This window comes from Haliotis rubra, unplaced genomic scaffold (genome assembly GCF_003918875.1).
Source record: "Haliotis rubra isolate DU_JTF1 unplaced genomic scaffold, ASM391887v1 Scf514, whole genome shotgun sequence".
NCBI classification, from domain to species: Eukaryota; Metazoa; Mollusca; class Gastropoda; order Lepetellida; family Haliotidae; genus Haliotis; species Haliotis rubra.
The window spans coordinates 467,402-490,405 of NW_025767207.1; the positions used below are offsets into that span (position 1 = coordinate 467,402).

Below are 23,004 nucleotides of genomic sequence, written 5' to 3' on the forward strand. Positions count from 1 at the left end.
ATAATAAGAATTCATTTATATAGCGCCTAGTATCCATCTGACTAGCTGCTCACTGGACGCTATACACAGAATCTGATTATTATTACCCCGGATAGCAAATGCTGCCTGTGAGGTGATAGAAGGTTATAGTCACATGACTTTACATATATATAAATCATTTATTTAATTGATTCAACAAAACGGTTAAGAAGATGATGCCACATGTTTAACAATACCACTCTGCAGACAAGTTATGTGTTTTAAAAAAAGCTATTGATTCTGCACCTTGGTAATTTCAGTAAACTCGATTTCATTAAATATATCAACAGTACTCATTTCATTCAAAGTATGTTTATATCTACCATCGTTTTGATAGTGTAATATATGTTTTTAATGATTGGTTAACTTTCCAAAATATCGCCAACACCTGAGAGGATGGCGTAAATCCAGCTGGGAACCGTCCAGGTAGCAAAAGTACTATACGTCCCCATGATCCCTGGTATGTCGATCTACCTTCAGTTGCTGGCGATCGGTAGCCTGTTTTATATTGTATTGTTTGCTGTAGTAATAGATTATATTACAACATACTCGTCTTGCACCAAATCTGTAATATTCTTGTAATTTTACTGTCCTTCCATGACATGTTTATATGGTTTAGATATACATGTATGTTGGTTTAATGTATGGATTGCTCTCGTCACGATATGGCTCGTCACGATACTGCCGATGTGACGTTAAATATTTACTCACTCACTCACTTCATCAATAGTGCTTTAATGATGTACGGGTCGATATCCCTACATTGTATTGTTAATAATGACCTGTGGTATACATGGGATGTCATTCAACGATCATCATCCTACACATTTCTTCGAACATGAGTACATGTACCGGATACTAGGCAGGTACAATTGATCATGCTTATTCTGCGAAGATTTCAAATACGTCTTACGGACTTGAGTTCAAACGTTGTTTGATGAAGGTTTCAACATTCAAGGCCTAAGTAAAGGTGGCATGAAGTTTTAAGGCATACCTGTGGAGAACATTTCCAAATTTACGCATGAATTAGAATATGATGACCGAGAAAATTATTCATTTTCAATTTTAATATGTTCACGTGCTCTTACATTAAGCAATTGACTTTCCTTTGCGTGTGTTTGTGACGGAAGCGGCCATTGGGGCAGGATATATCCAGCTTGCGATCGCCTAGCAGCTTAAGGCACTAAACATGGTTGTGGAAAAGATCAAACTTCAGCGAGGTTATGTTTGAGTTGATTTTTTACATACAGTGCATGCTGTAGGCTGTCCAGGAGTTGTCGTTTACGTGATGTGAAGACAAGGCTTCTGTCGGCGCTGTTGCACAGTAGCTGAAGTCGATGCATGAATGATGCTGGTGACACACGATGCCGCAGTCGCCGGCTGTCATGGCCGACGTGGTCAGGAACGGCTCCGACACCTTCTTGTTCTTGGACGGTTTGTAGTATGAGCCTAGAGAAAAGTAATTCTATTTAATGTCTATTTAATCAACGTTATATTGACGTTATACCAGTCATCATCATCGAGTCACGTGACTCACCATCTGCAAAGTCACAGAGCCTGACCAATCCTCTTTATTGTTCGTTATTTAACGCTTCACTCAGCAATATTCTAGGTATATGGCGTCGGTCTGTAAATAATCGAGTCAGGACCAGACAATCCAGTGATCAGCATCATGAGCATCGACCTTTGCAATTGGGATACGATGAAATGTGTCAACCAAGTCAGCGAGCCTGACCCCCGATCCCGTTAGTAGCTTCTTACGACAAGCATGGATTGCTGAAGATCAATTAGATGTAGAGAGGTGGGCGGTGCCTGGTATGTACTCATGTGTATATATGTCAGAGGTTATGTTATAAGTCTTGGACTCAATGGTTTACTCACGATATGGCTTCACAGTCCCTTCTCCTTGCACGTCAACATGTCCGATCCAGCGCTGAACGCGACTTGTGGATCGCCTTGTGACACGGACAAAGCGGACAGGGAAGGTGGCATTGCAGGTGAAGGTGAAGTCTTCCCCAGCGGCAACAGTGCTGGACACTGCTCCACACCACACCACCTGGACGTCAGAGCAGAGGCTGACATCCTTGTCCATCACCTCCACGTAGGCATTTTTCATGTAGATGTCTGTAAACATATACTCCTGTGTACGCATCACACATAAAATGCATGTTTCTTATATGGTAAAGGCCTTCCTACCTGTAGCTAGGTAAAATATGGTTTCTTGAAAATAATGTAATTTAAGTATTGTGTTGAATAAGAGTCATTAAAATTTTAAATGCATATTTATATCGTTCACGGTACACAATACAGTTGCTGAATTGTGTTGAATTGCAAGGACATCTACATAGATTTCGCGCGGTGTTTCGTGTGCCACCAACCCTGTATGTTCATGGATGAAACAAAACAAATGAAACTTTACACGAATTACTGTAGGAGGCTGCAATGACGGTGATGTTGCTGATGTTGAAGTAGCCTCTGAGGTCCACCTCCCAGCAGGACAGGTTGTCTTGCTTTGTTAATGATCCATAGTATGCATGTGCTTTATCTAGAGCCTTGCTGGCGGTATAGGTGGAATGGCTACTGCTCTGTTTTGCATCTTTCCCTTTTGAAATATTTTCACCTGCAACGGAAGTATGAAGACGCTATGAGGAGACAGAGGCACATACACAGACACACAGAGGCAGACGCTTAGACACAGACACACGAGGGCAGACACCCACAGGCATAGGTAAAAACAGAGGGAGACACACACAGACACAGGCACAGACAGGGGCAGACACCCACAGGCACATAGGCAAAGAGGCAGACACCCACAGACACAGGCACACACAGAGGCAGACGCTCAGACACAGGCACAGAGACAGACACCCACAGACACAGGCAAACACAGTGGCAGACACCCACAGACACAGGCACAGAGGCAGACACCACAAACACAGGCACACTCACACAGGCACAGAGGCAGACACCCACAGACACAGGCCAACACAGAGGCAGACACCACAAACACAGGCACACTCAGACACAGGCACAGAGGCAGACGCCCAAAGACACAGGCACACAGGCAGACACCCAGACACAGGCACACACAGATGCATACACTCAGACACAGGCACAGAGGCTGACACCCACAGACACTGGCAAAAACAGAGGTAGACATACAGACACAGGCAGAGAGGCAGACACCCACAGACACAGGCACAGACGCAGACACGCACAGGCACAGAGGCAGACACATACACACACACACAGGCACAGAGGCAGACACTCAGACAGGTAAAATCAGAGGCAGACACTTACAGACACAGGCACAGACAGGGTTAGACACCTGCAGACACAGTCACAGAGGTAGACACGCACAGACACGGGCACAGAGGTAGACACCCACAGACACAGGCAAATACAGAGGCAGACACCCACAGACACAGGCACACAGGCAGACACCCAGACACAAGCACACACAGATGCAGACACTCAGACACAGGCACAGAGGCTGACACCCACAGACACTGGCAAAAACAGAGGTAGACACACAGATACAGGCAGAGAGGCAGACACCCACAGACACAGGCACAGACGCAGACACGCACAGGCACAGAGGCAGACACTCAGACAGGCAAAATCAGAGGCAGACACTTACAGACACAGGCACAGACAGGGGTAGACACCTGCAGACACAGTCACAGGGGTAGACACGCACAGACACGGGCACAGAGGCAGACACCCACAGACACAGGCAAATACAGGGGCAGACACCCACAAACACAGGCATAGAGGCAGACACCCCCAGACACAGAGGCAGACACTCAGACACAGGCAAAACAGAGGCAGACACACACAGACACAGGCAAAAACAGAGACAGATACTCACAGACACAGGCAAAGACAGAGGCAGGCACACACAGACACAGGCACAGACACAGGCTCACTCACACACAAACACAGAGACAAAGAGAAACACAGGGACAGAGGCAGACAGACACAGACACAGGCAAAACCAGAATCAGACACCCACAGACACAGGCAAAAACAGAGACAGATACTCACAGACACAGGCAAAGACAGAGGCAGGCACACACAGACACAGGCACAGACACAGGCTCACTCACACACAGACACAGAGACAAAGAGAAAGAGAAACACAGACACCCACAGACTGACACACATACACACACGGACACACACACACACACTCGACAACATACATACATATTTTACTTGTCAAAATATTGTCAGGTCAGAAATGGGAGAATAAAGCTAGCTACTTTAAGACAGACAGACAGTTTTATTCAATATAAAAGGTCACTGGCTCATAGTTTATACAATCATTTGTCATTGAATAATTAAAGCGCACATAAAATATGTAATCAAAGACTATAGGACTTCCTGATTTTGCTCACACATTTCAAGAAGTTACAGAATGATACCATCATATTTATGTTTCTGTTGTTAACAATATTAACAAATTTTTGTTGGTTATCAAAACATTTGACAACAGGGGAAGTAGTATAGGTAAGGGGTGTTCTGCATCAGGTCCGCTTTTGGTATTATTTATGGCTTATTAAGCTTCCAGCGGCCGCTTATAAATAGCAGTTTATAAGAATCTCATTTTCGCTTGGGCAACCCTTTTTTTCAGCAACCACAAACACCATTTTCGACCCGACACCAAGACATGTATACGAAAAAACTGCAACCAAGGTTGCTCGAACTTCCAATTAGACATATGGAGTTGCTACAGTACACTCTGACAACAACTATGGCAAAGCAAATCGCAGCAACTTTCAAAGAAATGGGTATTCGCTGCAGCAAATCGATCGCACACCACCTACTACTGGAAAACATGCACGACAACAACCTCTGGTGTCCGATATCCCGACGGTAGACTATCTCGCTGGAAATAGGACTACTCCACTGGATACTATGCACCACCTACAAAGAGTATACAGAAGCAACCAAACTGTATACGACCCTTTTCCACACGGTACAAAAGACGATTGCAGGAGCTATTGCCAACACGATCCAAAAGATCGAAAGCAAAACCCAGCAGAAATCACTACAAGCATGGTAAGCCCAAAAGATGACGAAAGCGCTTTTGCAGTCTTTGTGGCCAAAGTGGACGTCTCCGAAATCACGATCAACCCACTCCATGAGAAATTGTCCAATCTAGAAACAAAATAACAAGGCAACGGACTAGGGATCGACTACAGCATCGACTACACCCGAGACTATTCCAACGTCCTAGAACGCAAACGGCTCATGCAATTCCTCTGTAGCCAACATGGATTTGTCGAACCAGGTGATCTCATGGAAGCTATCAAAAGTGGAAAACCCACCATCCTGGACAACACCCACGTGCAACCATGTTTGCACGTGGGTAGAGACAACAAAGTCCGGCAAAAAGGTGCACAACAAGCTGTACAACAAAGTCATTTGCAACATCAAAGTCCGAGAACCGATTGGCGGCCATTTTGCTGACTACGTAGATTGTCCAAACGAGCATCTCCGCAATACCTTTTTCCACCTAGACGTACAACCACGAGGCTGTACTCGCATAGAAGTTTCCCTATATGCCTGCCAAGACACAGACACGTCCACCAACAGAGCAAATGAGGTTTTGCAAGATGTATTGGAGCAGGTTTCGCCGGCAGCCGACGGTCTATTCTTCGTACAACCACCAGCAATGTAGCGGCTTCATCTAGCAGACCGCTGTTTGGTCCTAGCTGACCATCCACAGCAAACAATCTTAGTCGCGTGGTACACACATTTGAAAATGGGTCGTGTGTCTGGAGTACACATTCGTCCAACTGACACAGAATCCTGGGAAAAAACATTGATTGGGTCATAGGATAATACGAGGGTTCCACTTTATTGGTAAAAATAGATACAGTAGAACTAGGCCCACTCCAATGTTATGCCAAAGGCGAGGACACCAAGACATTGCTAGCTGCGAGCAAGAAGCTAACAGCTCTACATCCATCCGGCATGGATCCAGGCGTATTATTACCGGCAACTCCACACATTGAATGTCAATGGAGACAGAGGAAATGCCAAAAGCTGAGCAGAGAAGGATCCAACCAACCTTTCCAAGAAATGCCGAACATAGCCACCGATCACAAAACTTCTACTCTGTCTACACAAACTTGAGGAAGGAAATTGTTGGAGCTACTAGAGTCCCAGTAGGTAGAAAATTGGCGGCAAAGAGCCGTAAAGGCGCTACGAATAGAAATACAGATCTGGGAAGAAGCTCTACACGAGCGTTTCGAAGAAGCCACAGCATACATCCAAAAACGAAGATAATCCCAACTGCTTGTTGAAAAATGCTCTCCACAATACGGATACAAACAATGGGGCAATAGCCAGCCACTATGGCATTCTCGGCTTCCGAACCACCAACTGTTCCACATGCATCGTCCTCCAATCACCAACAGGCGAAACGAGCACTCTTTCGGGCCAGAACGAGTACTACGACAACACGACTCCTACTTCGAGAGGACAAAGACAGACTGCTTCGAGCGACAAACCTATTGGTTGGTAGAAAAGGATTTCTCTCGAGACCAAGTGTACAAACACACCCTGCAAATCGAGATTGAATTATCGTTCATCGACAAAACTGACAAAGAGATTCGTTGGAAGAAAATACACGTAGTCACATCTCCTATGGGAAAAAAGTATCTGGACGAGGAAATAGAGAACATGTCGGAATATGAAGAATATCTAGAACTACAAAAGACAACAAAATCCATCGCCCAGGTGTCGCCACCAAAAGCGCCATCCAGAAATGTGCAGACTTTCCAGAAGGGATCTATGCCATCCACAGGTTTGTAAAACAGATGTCAGCGTGGGACCGAGCGAACTATCTTGTATCTAAAGAGCGCTTGACGAAAATGGAGTGCCAAAAGACTATGTAGACATTCCCGTACATGGACATTGGATGGACAGTGCTATTATAGATCTGTCGACACACCAAAGCCCAGCTCTATGTAGTCTAGGACACATTCGAACAACACCAAACAAAAAGAAACAAACATATAGCGAAAGTGAGATTCTTATAACGTGTTTATACCTGACCGGCGAACTCGAGGGAGGAAGTCAACGACGCGCCACCGATCCTATGTGGTCAATCAAAACGTACCACATCGACGAGGTGGATATCAAAGAATATGAGCCCTTTTAGTATTATCTGAAATACGGACTTGGCAGGGAATTCGTGCAAGTGGAATTGCTCATCGTACCCCATGACACGGCATTACCTCTCTCAGTGTTACATATAAAATAGTAAGTACATTTAAGTGTTGATTTGAAATTTTAAAAATTCTCATTCCTCCCGGGACACAGTTTGATGTTCCCTCAACAACCGCCGTTTCTAAGGGGCAGCTGGAAGCTTAATTAGCCATAAATAACGCCATAAGCGGACCTGATGCAGAACACCCCTTACCTATACTCCTCGGGAGTAAACATATTTCCTGGTTCATCAGACAATTTTCAGACAAATACAATGTGAATTTCATCTCCAATAGATATTATATTATTACTTCTGCACAATATGCAAACTCTTCCTTCAGTTGGTATACCAGTATATCTTCTAGTTTTGATAGTTAATCCAAAGTTACTGTATCTAAATTTGGCTAAAAGAGATTTAAAGTATGGTGAGATAGGTAATGTTAAGTAAGTAGCTACGTTACTGTCAAAATAAAAGCTGTCCAAGTTGGATGACATCACCCTCCCCGTAGATACATGCCGCATGCATTTTATCTTTGAACATATATCCCGCTACACCAATTCTGCCAACGTTATTCCTGCGGGTTGATTTCCAAGTAGAAACTTAGTTCACAAATCAGTACAAAGGTTTCACAACGCTGATAGGTAATTTAATACAAGAGCAGTGATTATAACAATAACCATTGATGGTATTATTCACCGCTCACCAACAGTTAACCAACTTGCAAAAATGGCCATGGAGGGTAAAATGATCAGCACATACAATGCCGGTCTTCTGGTAAATTTGAGATGTCAAGTGAGAAGAAATAGCTAACTCCCCTCATTTCCACAAGAACGATACTTTCTAATACATGGTTCTGGAGTCGGCTCCTTGTAGCATTCCCCAGATCTTTTTGTCTAAATCTAGTACAAGTCTAAATATAGCTCACCGCTACGCCTTACTGAACATCACATTACCTTCTGTTCCCTTTGAACATCGTTACACAATCAAGTCCAATGCCACCTGACATTACCTAGTGTTTTTTAACATTGTTACGTAATCAAGTCCAGTGCCACATGACATTACCCTGTGTTCCCCTTGAACATTGTTACACAATCAAGTCCAGTGCCACATGACATTACCTAGTGTTCCCCTTGAACATTGTTACACAATCAAGTCCAGTGCCACATGACATTACCTGGTGTTCCCCTTGAACATTGTTACACAATCAAGTCCAGTGTCACATGACATTACCTTGTGTTCCCCTTGAACATTGTTACACAATCAAGTCCAGTGTCACATGATATTACCCTGTGTTCCCCTTGAACATTGTTACACAATCAAGTCCAGTGCCACATGACATTAGCCCTCGCGTTAAGCTGAGCACATCTGAGGACATTCAAGTCCCGATTTTAGTGTGTCTCTGTGTGAATGTAGGTATGTGAGTGCATGAGTGAGTGTATGTGTGTGTGCGTGAGTGAGTGTATGTGTGTGTGAGTGAGTGTAAGTGTGTGCCTGAGTGAGTGAGAGTGAGTGTATGTGTGCTTATGTGTGAGTGAGTGTATATGTGAGTGAGTGTATGTGTGTGTGAGTGAGTGAGCGTATGTGTGTGAGCGAGTGTAAGTGTGTGCCTGAATGAGTGAGAGTGAGTGTATGTCTGCTTATGTGTGAGTGAGTGAGTGAGTGAGTGTATATGTGAGTGAGTGTATGTATGTGTGCGTGAGTTTATGTGTGTGATGAGTGAGAGTATGTGTGTGCGCAAGTGAGTGTGAGAGTGAGTGTTTATGTGTGTGAGTGTATGTGTGGGTGTGTGAGTATGTGTGTGTGCATGAGTGAGGGTATGAGTGAGTGAGGGAGTATATGTGTGTCTGAGTGAGTCTATGTGTGTGCGTGAGTGAGTGAGAGTGAGTGTATGTATGTGTGTGTGCTTGAGTGAGTGAGTGTATGTGTGTGAGTATATGAGTGTGTGAGTGAGTGTATGTGTGTGAGTGTATGTTTGAGTGTTTGAGTGAGTGAGTGTATGAATGTGTGCGTGAGTGAGTGAGTGTATGTGTGAGTTTGCGTGAGTAAGAAATTTTTGACACAACCATGGCATTTGACAGGAATAGAGTTGGTCAACTTGGTCTACCATAACGTTCTAAACGCATAGGATATTCTATGCAATTCGATTCATGTTTCACTGGCCATTAGGTATCTTGAAGAAGTCGCCAACAGGTCAACTGAGACCCGCCTTCGACATCATCATGGACGTCCCCTTGAGGACCGGGGTAGAATCTGTCCTCAGCACCACACCGCTTCTGGTAAGGTGAGTTAACTGGGCAACCCGAGGGTTGCGCCTATGTGTCAGTGGAAGATGGAATTAGGTGGCTGATGGTTCCAGGAGCAGTCTGCCTTTGCCCTACACACCTTGTCCCTAAGTTCGACTTGACGGGCTGCACGATGAGACGGGTCGTATCAATTGGCTGGCCATGCCAAACTCTGCGCATAAATTGTACTGCGCATATACTATTTCTGAGTTACTTTTCATTTGGTACGGTTATTAAACATGAGTAAATTTTGAAACATATATCTAGTCATCTTCCTAGAGTTCCATATGCCCAGAGGTAGGTGGCTGATGGGCCTGTCAAGAAGATCATTACTGGTAATGGTTGCTGCTGGTGTATGCCATCTTGGCATCTTTGGTGCTTCCTGTTGGAGGCTCAAAGCCATGTGGCATGGTTGGGTATTGTTGCTGCGAAGCATTGCATCTTTAAGACGGAATGAACCTTATCACCTTCATAAGACTGTATTGCTTACATTGAATATGCCAAAGCCAACAACATCAATTTGATTCAGGAAACAGAAGTACCGTTAGTACCTGTGATTTCAAACGAGGTGGTCAAGCCTTGGTTGCAGGTTGTCTATGGCTTGCATTTCATTGTATTAAATTGAATGTAGATGCACTGTGTGGATTACAACCGTTTAGAACTGAAATGGTTAGTTTTTAGAATCGACTATAGTCACTGGCATCATGCTACTGTTACTGTCCTGTGTGACCTTTTAATCAGCAAAACTATTCCAAAGCTTTCACTATAAGGCTGAGTTACTGCAGAGGTAACACTCGCTCGCTCCTTCGCTCCCTCACTCCCTCACACTTGTCCTGGAACATTTACAGTACTCACTGTGTACATATCTGTTGTTGAGTCTTGTAACACTGGTGTAGAGGACTGCACACAACAGGACAACGAGGCCGTACTTCTTCAACTGACGGCTTGTCAACGAATATGTTGTAGTAACAAAGGTTCAGTCATTAGAATCCGCGGGCGTTATTTTCGGACGCAAGGTCATAAATATTTATAAAAACGATCTTTATTCACCTCATCAGTAACGCCACTAGCCACTAATGAATACTCAAGCAGTCATGTCCTGGTCGAACCCTAAAGTTTCCCAAGTCAATTGAAGACTACAATAGAGTTCGAAGTGAAAGGCGGAAACTTTGTGTATGTAGAACTTCCATCAGTCCTTTGGAACTATGACTGACTGAGAGCAACATTGGCTGAAGTCACGGCATCTTGTCTGGTGTCTTGCGTCAGCGGTTCAAAACATATCCTCCAAATAAACGAGTGAGTGGGTTTTGTTTTACGCCGCTTTTAGCTATATTCCAGCAACATCACGGTTGGGGACACCAGAAATGGGCTTCACACATTGAATGCATGTGGGGAATCGAACCTGGGTCTTTGGCGGGACAAGCGAACGCTTTAACCCCTAGACTACCCCACCGCATCCCCAAATAAACGCCCAGATCACGGAAGCAGAACGCCACGTGTTTGTTCCATCCAAACATGCATCTAAATACATTCTTTTTACCGTCTTATCGCGAATACGTCAAGTGGCCTCAACTTGTTAAGCATGAAACTTTCTGAATAAATTAATTGAATCGGTTTGTTTAAAGCACGACAATGGAATCGACAAAACTCTTTTCCACATTCATAAGAAATGTCTGCTAAAAGCAGAATCGATTGTGCAATTGTGACTATATCACGAACATATGTTGGTGTCAGCAGTATTACAGCTGTATGATGTGGTTTGTAAACAAATCTAGTCTGAACCGGACAATCCAGTGATTGGCACCTTGCGATGCGATGACAGAGCATATGTCTATGAATCCCTATAAAATATACTGAACCACAAACGAAACGTCACCTTTCAAAACCAAATGCAAACTTTTGTTCTTACAAGTTTTCACTATGATTGTACCGTTTTGTTAACATGCTTTTCAATCCAAATTGACGGTTATTACCAACATCAGTGTGTTTTCTGATGAAAAAGCATTTTGACCTAACGCACCGAAAAAGGCAGACGTGGTTAAAGGTTCCGTATGACATACGTGAAAATGAAAATGCACGTGCACAACCGTTACAACCTAACAATGAGAGCGAGTCCCAAACTCGCCTGAATTCATTTTTGTTTTGACACATTCACCATGCCACGACTTACAAGAGATCAGAGGAACTAAGCCTTGGGACGATTGCATGTTGACCAGACTGCACGGAGGGTAGCCAATCGCTTTAATGTTTATGTTAGGACAATCTACCGACTGCAGGAGTGGTATCAGGTCACTAAGAGCATCCAAGAGTCCCCGTAGTGGGCGACTTTCAGTAACATCTCAACGTCAAGACCGACCGATTGTGCGCAACCATCTGCAAAATTGCTACCCCAGAGCAACGGAAACACTAGCCAGACCATTTGGACTCACAACAGACCCATCAGAGCCGATACAGTGTGTCACAGACCTTATCGTAGTCCTGTCCTCACCGCTCTCTTTGCTAAAACCGACTGCAATGGGCAACTCAGCATCGAGATTGGTGTTATCGACAATGGAGAACTGTGCTTTTATCTCCTGAAAGCCGATATTGTGTTTCGACAGTCGATGGCAGAGTGAGAGTATGGTGAAGGCGTGGGGAACTGTTTTCCAGTGAGTGTATTGTTGAAAGAGATTCGTGGGGTGGTCCAAGCATCGTAATGTGAGGTGTAATCGGTCTGAACCAGTTAGTTGACACAATGGTGTTCCAGAATCTCGGTCCAGGATGAGGAAATGACACGACAGCTGCTCGCTATATTGGCCAAGTCATAAGACCCCACGTTGTACCACATTTTGGACATTACAGAAATAACATCTTCCAGCAAGACAACGGTCGTCCCCACACTGCCAGAGCACTGCCTATGACAACATGGCATCCAAACCCTACAATAGCCTGTACTCAGTTTGGATTTAGGTCCAAAAGAACACCTTTGGGACGAGATTCAAAGAAGACGGAATGACCTCCATCCAAGGCCGACAACTGCGGGTGGACTCGATCAAGCATTTCGTAGAGTATGGACCCAAGTGCCTATGGCCTTCATCAACCGGCTAATTCATTCCATGTACAGACAATTCAACGCTTTCATCGATGCCCATGGAGGCCATACACAATACTGACTTTGGGGTATCTTAATGGTATCATTTATGGTGATTTTGTTTGTGTGAAACTCTGAATGTGATTCTCTAAAATGTGTTAACCATAATTGTCAAGTTTGAACTCAATTCTCCGTTTTGATTGTTAATCAGTGAATTAAAGTGTGTGCTTTAAGAAACCGCTATCAGTGCGACATTTCTTTTATGGTTCAGAATAGCTATGATACTAGGTGTTCGCGAAAAAGTGAGGGTATCCTGCCCCATCGGTGGCACCGTCATAAACATGGGTTTACCCCACCAGTGGCACCGTCATAAACATATGCTTAGTCCAGTCAATTTTTCACCTGAAATAATTCGGGAACGTATGGTACAAATCAAAATAGGAAACTGCATCGGACATCATCTTTGTCACTGATGCATCAAATTCGGAAATTTCCTCCACATGTCTACCATAAAACTTCTTGAAAGCTAAACAGAGCCCTTAAATGTTGTAAACTTGACCAAACGAGCAAGAGCGGTATGACGCTCTTTGTAATTCTGATAAAAAGAACACATTCGATTGTAACGCAAACGTTGTGAAATGTAAACACAAAGGCTGGAGCTGTTGGAATATTGCTTGATATGAAAGGGAAGTTGACTGTTGGGAAGTTGAAATCATCCCTTTTGTCATACAGCCTTGTGGAGAGTGTTTGTCACTCTGAATCATTATGCATAGATTTAAACACGAACAGTTGAGGCGGTGTCATGTGTCTCCTCAATTTCATGTTCACGTGGGTAAATCAGTGGACGGAGATGGCTATTTGATGGTTATTGAACGATATTCGATCAACGATGTACCAGAACCTTATAAATTAAGTTAAACTTCTTGGCAAAAATTACCTTGCTTTGATTTTGCCAACCCAAACAGAAATTCCGATTCATATGCATAAAGAAACAGATCCACAAGGACGGGAGCACAATCGGTGCCCATGACGATACCTGCTTCTTGGCTAAATGGTTTACCCCAAACTTTTACTTTTGAGAAAGTCAAGCATTTCACATATTGTTTTCTTGGTAAAATCTTCAAATTACATTTGCTTTCATTTTAAAAAAAAATATCCTGAACCTTTGAAGATAAATATGTATGTTTATTTACAAACGCCACATGGATCAAGGTTTTTCCTTAAGTTTGTCACATGGGTATACAACGTTGAAAAATCAAATGTTTCGACTCGGCCTGTTTCTGAGATTGTAAAAATGTAAGCAAATCTTTTGAGTTTTTGAGAACCAACATGGTATTAATTCCGCTCCTTTCACATACTTTCTGTGAATATCGAGAAAGTCCTTTCTGTATAGTATTAAGGATTATGGTTAATCGTTGAGACAGGGATGTGGTGCACATTTACTAGACCCAGCAATATATCTCTCTGTGTTGGGATTCTATTTAACTTTGGAATCCAGTACAAAAGAGGAATAGACATGTCTTCAGGTTTCAGAAACGAAAAGACACACAAAAACACATAAAGAATTTATGGATGTCAACTTTTTTATTTTGAGAAACGCGTTTTCCTGCTGACGATGACATCAAAGTAAAGGGGCAAAACAATTTTCATCATTTAAGCGCACGATTAGCACGTGCATGTTTGGCATAATCTTTTCTGAATAAAAATCAAAATATACATTTTTGATTGCAACAACTGTTTAAAGGTTGAAAAAAGACATTAGGACATACTTGCCTAAGAATTACATCAACAAAACTGACACCTAAAACATTATTTTTATGGCCTAACACGATTGTATTCAATGACATGAAATTGCATCCATCCATCGGCAAAATGTCAAAGCCGTCAAGAGTTAATCAGTAGACTGTTCTTGTATAACATGCTAGCTTCACAACATAAGTGATGTGTGCATATTATTAACGACTTACTCCGTAAAGATTGGCCTCGTTCGCTCTGAAATCGAATTTCACTCCGTGCACGCGATGACAAACAGACTGAAAACCATTAATACAGTGTTTCGTGCAAGACTTGAACAAACATATGTAATGAAAACGACCAAGCCAGTTTCCTTTGACTACACAAACACAAAGACATAACAACTGATAGCAATGGATGGAAAAGAAAAAATAATTCGTCTCTAAAGACCGATTACAACGTTCGGATTCCATTATCCCCGAACCAATTATAAGAGTTTATGTGATACAATATTCATATGAGATCACGGGCTTACTTATCGGTTCATTTTCTTTGGATGTTTGAAGTATTGATCAGTATCTCTTCTCCTTTCAGTCACGCGTATGCACTAAGGCCGAAGTCCATGTCAGTCTTACTTTGATCCATGCAGTAAGTCCCCATGGTCCCTAGTGTGGTAATCGTTCTCCAGTTACTGGCGCTCTGTAGCTCATTTAAACACTGAGTTCAGTTTGACTCTACCACTACAAAAAATGGATGTGAAAATGGAGAAGTGTGACCGCAGCTAGATATGTTTGGATTGAATGTTTACAAGCAGGTAATGGTGTAGGTTGTCCAAGAGTTGTCGTTAACGTGATGTGAAGACAAGGCTTTGTCGGTTAGCAGACAGTTCTCATCAGTCGGCGCTGTTGCACTGAAGCTGAAGTCGATGCATGAATGATGCTGGTGACAAACGATGCCGCAGTCGCCGGCTATCATGGCCGACGTGGTCAGGAACGGCTCCGACACCTTCTTGTTCTTGGACGGTTTGTAGTATGAGCCTTGAGAAAAGTAATTCTATTTAATGTGTGAACGGGATTTCTTCAAAGCTATATTGACGTTGTACTGGTCATCGTCATCGAGTCACGTGACACACCATCAGCAATGGTTGGCTGGTTTGTTGTTTAACGCTTCACTCAGCAATATTCTAGCTATATGGCGGCGGGCTGAAAATAATCGAGTCTGGACCAGACAATTCAGTGATCAAGATCAGGAGCATCGACCTTCGCAAATGGGATACGATGAAATGTGTCTACCAAGTCAGGGATCCTGACCAACCGATCCCGTAAGTCGCCTCTTACGACAAGCGTGGGTTGCTGATGATCAAGTCTAACCCGGATCTTCACGGGTCCTGTCTTTTTATGACAAAGGCGACTTGGATTCATGGTCAGGAACGGCTCGGACACCGGTTGAGTGTCATTTCGCCAAAATCTCAATTCGCCAACACTGTTAAACCAACACGTTATGGTCTGTTGACGGTGGTTGGTATACATGACTGATTTTTGTCACCCCTTGCAGTAAAATAGACTAGTCCACAAGGTTGATAGAAGCGGGATGAAGAAAACTAATGAGGAAAACAACAAAACGTCTAAATAGTCATTTAATTTGTTATGTTATTTGACTTTGGTAGTGTTTTTTACTACTGATATCATGATATACACGCTGTATGCTGGTATACACAGTCAATTTACGTAATGTCCTCAGTGGTATGTCTACATGATAACTACTCAGATAAAGTCACTTCACACATCAGTCGGACAACTTCGGGAGATGTCCGACGGCACCAAGAAACTGAAGAATGTAATTGGGTCATACGAAAAAAGGACAAACCAATCAGAATGTGTGGAAGGATTGTGTACTTTCATGAAAATCTCCCGAGTACTTCAGTCAGTTATGGCATGCTATGATCGTTTAAAAATCCGTACAAAATATATATCACATTGACATTACAAAGAACAAAGCCAACAGAATTGTAACAGTATTTAACATTTTAATAACGATGAGGACCACCAACAGTGACAGATTCAAATATATACACACACGTGCTTTTGTTTACATAATGACTCGCATGTTTTCAATTAAGTGTTTTCTCTGACGACCTTGTTTGCTTTGAAGAAATAACGTGCGCTTTCCGACATGTTTAGATAATGTCATTATAAGTAGAAAAAGTTTCAAAACAATAAACTCTGGGACCTTCATACCTTTTTCAGTGTATTCATTTTAAATATCACCAGGTATATGGCAGTGTTCAGTGTTACATGCAAGTTAAGACTACGTGTAGACACCGAGCACACTTAATGAAGACTGTACGTGAATTTCTACAGTTTAAAGTCATTTTGGTGGATCTATTTTGGAACATATAACAGCTGAAATGAAGGGCTATTTTAATTGCCTTTTAAGGAAAACAATTCCATTTCCGATTCTAAAGTAGTTAAAAATACAAGGCAGGTAACAATTACGTCATCATCATTATTCTTTTAAACAGGTTAAACTGTTTTCTAAGTAGCAACTTCTGAATGCGTCAGTAATGTTTATTACTGTTGTACTTAAGCAGAAATGGAGTTATCGTTCTTGTTTGAAGTAGTTCTAATGTTCATACGCCAATATGAAATCCTTACAGAAGGGGGATAACTCTCTATTCAGCCTGTCCCGGAATACCACGAGAGGGTCACGCATGATAGAGAGATGGGCGGTGCCTGGTATATGCTCACGTGTATATATGTCAGAGGTTATGTTATGTTATCTTGGATTAAGTGGTTTACTCACGATATGGCTTCGTAGTCCCTTCCCCTTGCACGTCAACATGTCCGATCGAGAGGTATATGCCACTTGTGGATCGCCTTGTGACACGGACAAAGCGGACAGGGAAGGTGGCATTGCAGGTGAAGGTGAACTCTTCCCCAGCAGCAAGAGTGTTAGGTACCTCTCCACACCACGCCCCCTGGACGTCAGAGCAGAGGCTGACATCCTTGTCCATCACCTCCACGAATGCATTTTTCATGTAGATGTCTGTAAACATATACTCAGAGTACGTATCATATATAAAATGTACGTTTCTTATATGTAGGCAGGGAGTATGATTTCTTGAAAATAATGTAATTCAAGTATTGTGTTGAATCAGAGTTTTAAATGCATATTTATATCATTCACGGTACACAATACACTTGCTGAATTGTGTTGAATTGCAAGGATATCTACATAGATTTAGTGCGGTGTTTGGTGTGCCACCAACCCTGTATGTTCATGGATGAAAAAAAACAAAGCAAACTTTACACCAATCACTGTAGGAGGTTGCAGTGACAGTGATGTTGCTGATGTTGAAGTAGCCTCTGAGGTCCACCTCCCACCAGGACGGGTTGTCTTGACTTGTGAATGATCCATAGTATGCATGTGCTTTATCTAGAGCCATGCTGGCGGGATAGGTGGAATAGGTACTGCTTTGTTTTGCATCCTTCCCTATTGAAATATTTTCACCTGCAAGGAAAATATGAAGAAAGATAAGACACACGCGCACGCACGCACGCACGCACGCATCCACCCACACACATCCGTACCCACAAACATACATACACATTTTACTTGTCAAAGTATTGTAAGGTCAAAAAAGGGTGAAACTCCTTCACCGAGCCACGTTAATGTAAAAATAAAAGCTGTCCAAGTTGAATGAAATCACTCTCCACGTAGATACATGCCATATATCTTTGAACATATATCCCGCTTATTGGGGCGGTGGGGTAGCCTAGTGGTTAAAGCGTCCGCTCGTCACGCCGAAGACCCAAGTTCGATTCCCCACATGGGTACAATGTGTGAAGCCCATTTCTGGTGTCCCCCGCCGTGATATTGCTGGAATAGTGCTAAAAGCAGCGAAAACTAAAGCTTACTCACTCACTCAAAGCGCACAAAATATAATGCAATTAAAGCAAAGAGCTACAGTTGAAAGACTATTTTGCACATGTGTGTTTTTAGATTGGATCTAAAGGTATGAAAGTCACAACAGTCTCTGAGGCTCTGCGGGAGACTGTTCCAGGCCATAGATCCTGCATGGACAAAGGACCTGTTGCCATACTGCACTGTTTTTACTTTTGGGAGAACAAGCAAGTTCTTATCCTGTGAGCGGAGAGGTCTGGAAGACGTGTACACAGTTAGAAGATTGGATAGATAAGAAGGTGCAGTTCCAGTGAGACAGCGGAAAGCAAGACATAAGAGTTCACATGTACATTGTGTTCCTTTTGAACATTGTTACACAATCAAGTGCAATGCCATATAGCATTATCTTCACCCTCGCGTTAAGCTGTGCACTTCTGAGAACATTCAAGTCTCGATTTTAGTGTGTATCTGTGTTCATGTACTTGTTTATGTGTGCGTGCGTGCATGAGAAATCTTTGACATATTGCAACAATGGCATATGACAGATATGTAGTAGGTTAACTGGGTCTACTATAACGTTCTAAACGCATCCCATATTTCTTGAAATTCATGTTTCATTGGCATTAGTTATCTCAACAAGTCAACTGAGACCCCGCCTTCGACATCATCATGGACGTCCCCATGGGGACCCGGGGTAGAATCTGTCCTCAGCACCTCACTGCTTCTGGTAAGGTAAGTTAACTGGGCAACCCGTTTGCCGTGAGTTGCGCCCATGTGTCGGTGGAAGATGGAAGATGTGCCCATGTGTCGGTGGAAGATGGAGTTGCGGACAATGGTTCGAGGAGCAGTCTGCCTTGCCCTACACACTTTGTCCCTAAGTTCGCCTTGACGGGCTGCACGATGAGACGGGTCGTATCAACTGGCTGGCCATGCCAAACTCTGCGCATAAATTGTACTTCACAGATTGTATTTCTGAGGTTATTTTCACTAAATGTGTCTTGTTACGGTTTATTGAACATGAATTAATTTTGAAATATATACTCTCCCAAAAAGGAAACGCATCATGAAAATAACAATTTCATGTAGCAATGAATTAAAACGTGATTAATTTTACAAAAGGTTTTGCTCTGTTTTGAGTCCCAACAAAACGCACCATCCGTAAAATACCCGTATTTAACAGCATGATTTTCAATTTCGGCGTGTAGTGTCACAGAATACACAATTCACATGTAATGCACGTGAAAGTTGGGGATCAGATAGTCTCAATGATGGGTATAAAAGGTTGATCACTGTCTGTCGATTATTCACTGTATTTGGAATATTGCTGATGAGCTGTCATATCGCCATTGGTTTGCTTGAAGCTGGGCAGTTTCAACGTGCAGTTGCCCGACGCATGAATGTTCACCAAAGCACCATTTCACGGCTCTGGGAGAGATATCGCCGGCAGAATTCGGTAGCAGATGCCCCTCGTAGTGGGCGACCTCTAGCGACCACTGCGGCGCAGGATCGCTACATCCGGATACATCATTTGCGTCATCGAACAGCTACGGCGACCGGTACCGCTCGACAAATACCCGGATTGAGGAGGCTTTCTGCACAGACCGTCAGGAACAGGTTGAGAGAGGCTGGTGTACGTGCCAGAAGACCTTATTTTGGCCCTGTGCTTCGACAACAACATCGTCGACATCGAGTTCAATGGTGCACCAACGTTCAGGCCTGGAACCTACCGAATTGGCGTAGAATCTGGTTCAGTGATGAATCACGATTTCTATTGGAACGACGCGATGGAAGAATGCGGGTGTACAGACGTCCGGGTAAGTGTTATGATATGGAGAGAGATCACCTGCCGTAGGAGAAGTGATTTGGTGATGATCCAGAGCAACCTGACAGCTCAACGGTACTCTGACGAAATACTACGCCCACATCTCATTCCAATCATTGATCGCCAGAGGGAGTTGTTTCAACAGGACAATGCCAGGCCCCACACAGCACGCCACACTAGAGACTTCCTCCAGAACCACAACATCAATGTGCTCCCCTGACCCTCAAGATCACCGGACTTAAACCCGACCAAACATCTGTAGGATGCCCTGGACAGACGGGTGCGACGCCGTAACCCTCAGCCCCAGACACTTCAGCAACTTGCACAGGCACTACCGGCAGAGTCGGCTGCGATTGGGCAACACGAGATTCTGAGACTTATTCGTTCGATGCCGACGCGATGCCGTGCAGTTCTGGATGCCCACGGTGGTCACACGAGGTATTGACTTCAGCGCCACCACACGTCTCCATGTGACACTCAAACTGACTTTCCTCGAGTTGGTGCCAAAGACGGAGAAGTCTGCATTCCCAGTGTGCAATTTCGCTATATTTCATTGACTCATAAAGCCTACAAGATGTTTCAAAATAAAAATAAAAATACAGTTGAAATTCCTATATGCGTTTCTTTTTTGGGAGAGTATATATGTAATCATTTTCATAGAGTTCTATATGCCCAGAGGGAGGGGGCTCATGGGCCTGTCAAGAAGAACATTACTGGTAATGGTTTCTGCTGGTGTATACCCTCTTGGCATCTTTGGTGCTTCCTGTTGGAGGCTCAAAGCCATGTGGCATGGTTGGGCATTGTTGCGTCGAAACATTGCATCTTTAAGAAGGAAGGAATCTTATCACCTTCAAAACACTATATTGTAATATGTTACTGTCCTGTGTGACTTACCAATCAGCAAAACCCGTGAAGGTCCGGGTTAGAACATTGATCTTCAGAAACCCATGCTTGTCGTAAGAGGCAACTAACGGGATCGGGTTGTCAGGCTCTCTGGCTTGGTTGACACATGTCATCCGTTCCCAATTGCGCAGATCGATGCTCATGCTGTTGATCACTGGATTGTCTGGTCCAGACTCGATTATTTACAGACCGCCGCCATATAGCTGGAATATTGCTGAGTGCGGCGTAAAACTAAACTAACTCACTCACTCATCAATCAGCAAAACTGTTCCAAAGCCGTCACTGTATGACAGAGGTATTGCCGAGGTAAAACTAACTCGCCCGCTCCATCCCTCACTCACTCACTCACTACCTCCGTGGTGTAGAGGTAAGAGCGTCCGCACGGAGGGCCGAAGGTCGCGGGTTCGATCCCCAGTCGCGTCATACCAAAAGACGTTAAAATGTGGCGCTTGGCATTAATGGGTACAGCAAGGACTGGTCGGCTCGGAGTCAGCTAATGTGTCTGAGGGTATTCATGCTTAACTGCGGCGTGGTATCTCAGTGAGCTAGCACTATAACACCGGCTTAAATCTGGGCTAGTACAAGCAGCCACACATACACAAGCACGCACGTCGTCATATGAGTGAAATATTCTTAAGTTCGACGTCTCACCTCACCTCACCTCACCTCACCACCTCACCCAACACCACCCCACCCCACTGAACCCCACCTCACCTCACCTCACCTCAAGAAACATTTACAGTACTCACTGTGAACATATATGTTGTGGAGTCTTGTAACACTGGTGTAGAGGACTGCACACAACAGGACAACGAGGCCGTACATCCTCAGCTGACGGCTTGTCAACGAATGTGTTGTGGTGACAAAGGCTCAGTCATGGGAATCCGCGGGCGTTATTTTCATAAATATTTATGAAAACGATCTTTATTCACATCATCAGTAACGCCACTAGTCGTTAATGAATACTCAAGCAGCAATGTCCTGGTGGAATCCTAACGTTTCTCAAGTCAATAGAAGACTACAAGAGAGTTCAAAGTCAAAGGCGGAAACTTTGTGTATGTAGAACTTCCATCAGTCCTTTAGAACTATGACTGACTGAGTGTAACATTAGCTGGAATCACGGCATCTTGTCTGGCGTCTGGCCTCTGGCGTCAGAGGTTCAGAACATATCCTCCAAATAAACGAGTGAGAGAGTTTAGTTTTACGCCAATTTTAGCAGTACTCCAGCAATATCACGGCTGGACATTAAAATGCATGTAGGGAATCGAACCCGGGTCTTCGGTGAGACAAGCGAAGGCTTAAACCTAGCTACCCCCTCTTCCCCCTCTTGAATTTTGTAATCTTGATCAAGCAACTTCCGAGCAAGAGTAGTATGACGCTCTTCGAAATTCTGATACAAAAGCACACTCGATTGTACCTCAAACGTTGTGAAATGGCTGGAGCTGTTGGAATATTGCTTGACATTGAAGGGGAGTTGGCTATTGGGAAGTTGAAATCATCCCCTTTGTCATACAGCTATGTGGATAGTTTTTTTGCCCACTGAGATCTTTATGCATAGATCCAAATATGAAACAGTTGTGGCGGTGCCACGTGTCTCCTCAATTTCATGATAAGGTGGGTAAATCAGTGGAAGGGGATTGGCTATTGGATGGTTATTGGACGATATTAGATCAGCGATGTACCGGAAGCTTAAGTTAAACTTGTTGGCAAACATTACCTTGTTTTGATTTTGCCAACAGAAATTCTGATTCATATGCATAAAGAAACAGATCCGCTAGGAGGGGAGCAGAGTTGGTGCCCATGGGGATAGCTGCTTCTTGGTGAAATGGTTTACCCCAAAATGTTACATAGATGTTATCAGTGAGAAAGTCAAGCATTTCACGTATTGTTTTCTTGGCAAAAACTTCAAATTACATTTGCTTTCATTTTTGACAAATTGTCCTGAACCTTTGAAGATAGATATGTATGTTTATTTACAAACGCCACATGGATCAAGGCTTTTTCTTAAGTTTGTCACAGGGGTATACAACGTTGAAAAATCAAATGTTTC

At 43.5% G+C, this 23,004-nt stretch overlaps 2 protein-coding genes across 4 annotated transcripts in view; both read right to left on the bottom strand.

Moving 5' to 3' along the window:
* The window catches only part of LOC124292337, a 191,160-nt gene that overhangs the window by 34,442 nt on the left and 133,714 nt on the right, over positions 1-23,004 (bottom strand). The window lies entirely within an intron of this gene.
* On the bottom strand, positions 1,223-21,911 carry LOC124292340. 3 transcript variants are annotated; one of them, XM_046729433.1, is made up of 4 exons: positions 21,704-21,911; positions 2,438-2,638; positions 1,900-2,142; positions 1,223-1,467 (listed from the first exon to the last, which is right to left on the bottom strand). In XM_046729433.1, the coding sequence occupies exons 1-4, from the start codon at positions 21,777-21,779 to the stop codon at positions 1,259-1,261; spliced, it is 729 nt and encodes a 242-aa protein (XP_046585389.1). In that variant the 5' UTR covers positions 21,780-21,911; the 3' UTR covers positions 1,223-1,258. The 3 variants fall into 3 exon arrangements, with proteins under 3 accessions (XP_046585389.1, XP_046585390.1, XP_046585388.1); XM_046729434.1 differs by lacking the exon at positions 2,438-2,638 and adding an exon at positions 17,645-17,836; XM_046729432.1 differs by lacking the exons at positions 1,223-1,467; positions 1,900-2,142; positions 2,438-2,638 and adding exons at positions 14,153-15,363; positions 17,129-17,371; positions 17,636-17,836 and having other exon boundaries at positions 21,704-21,837.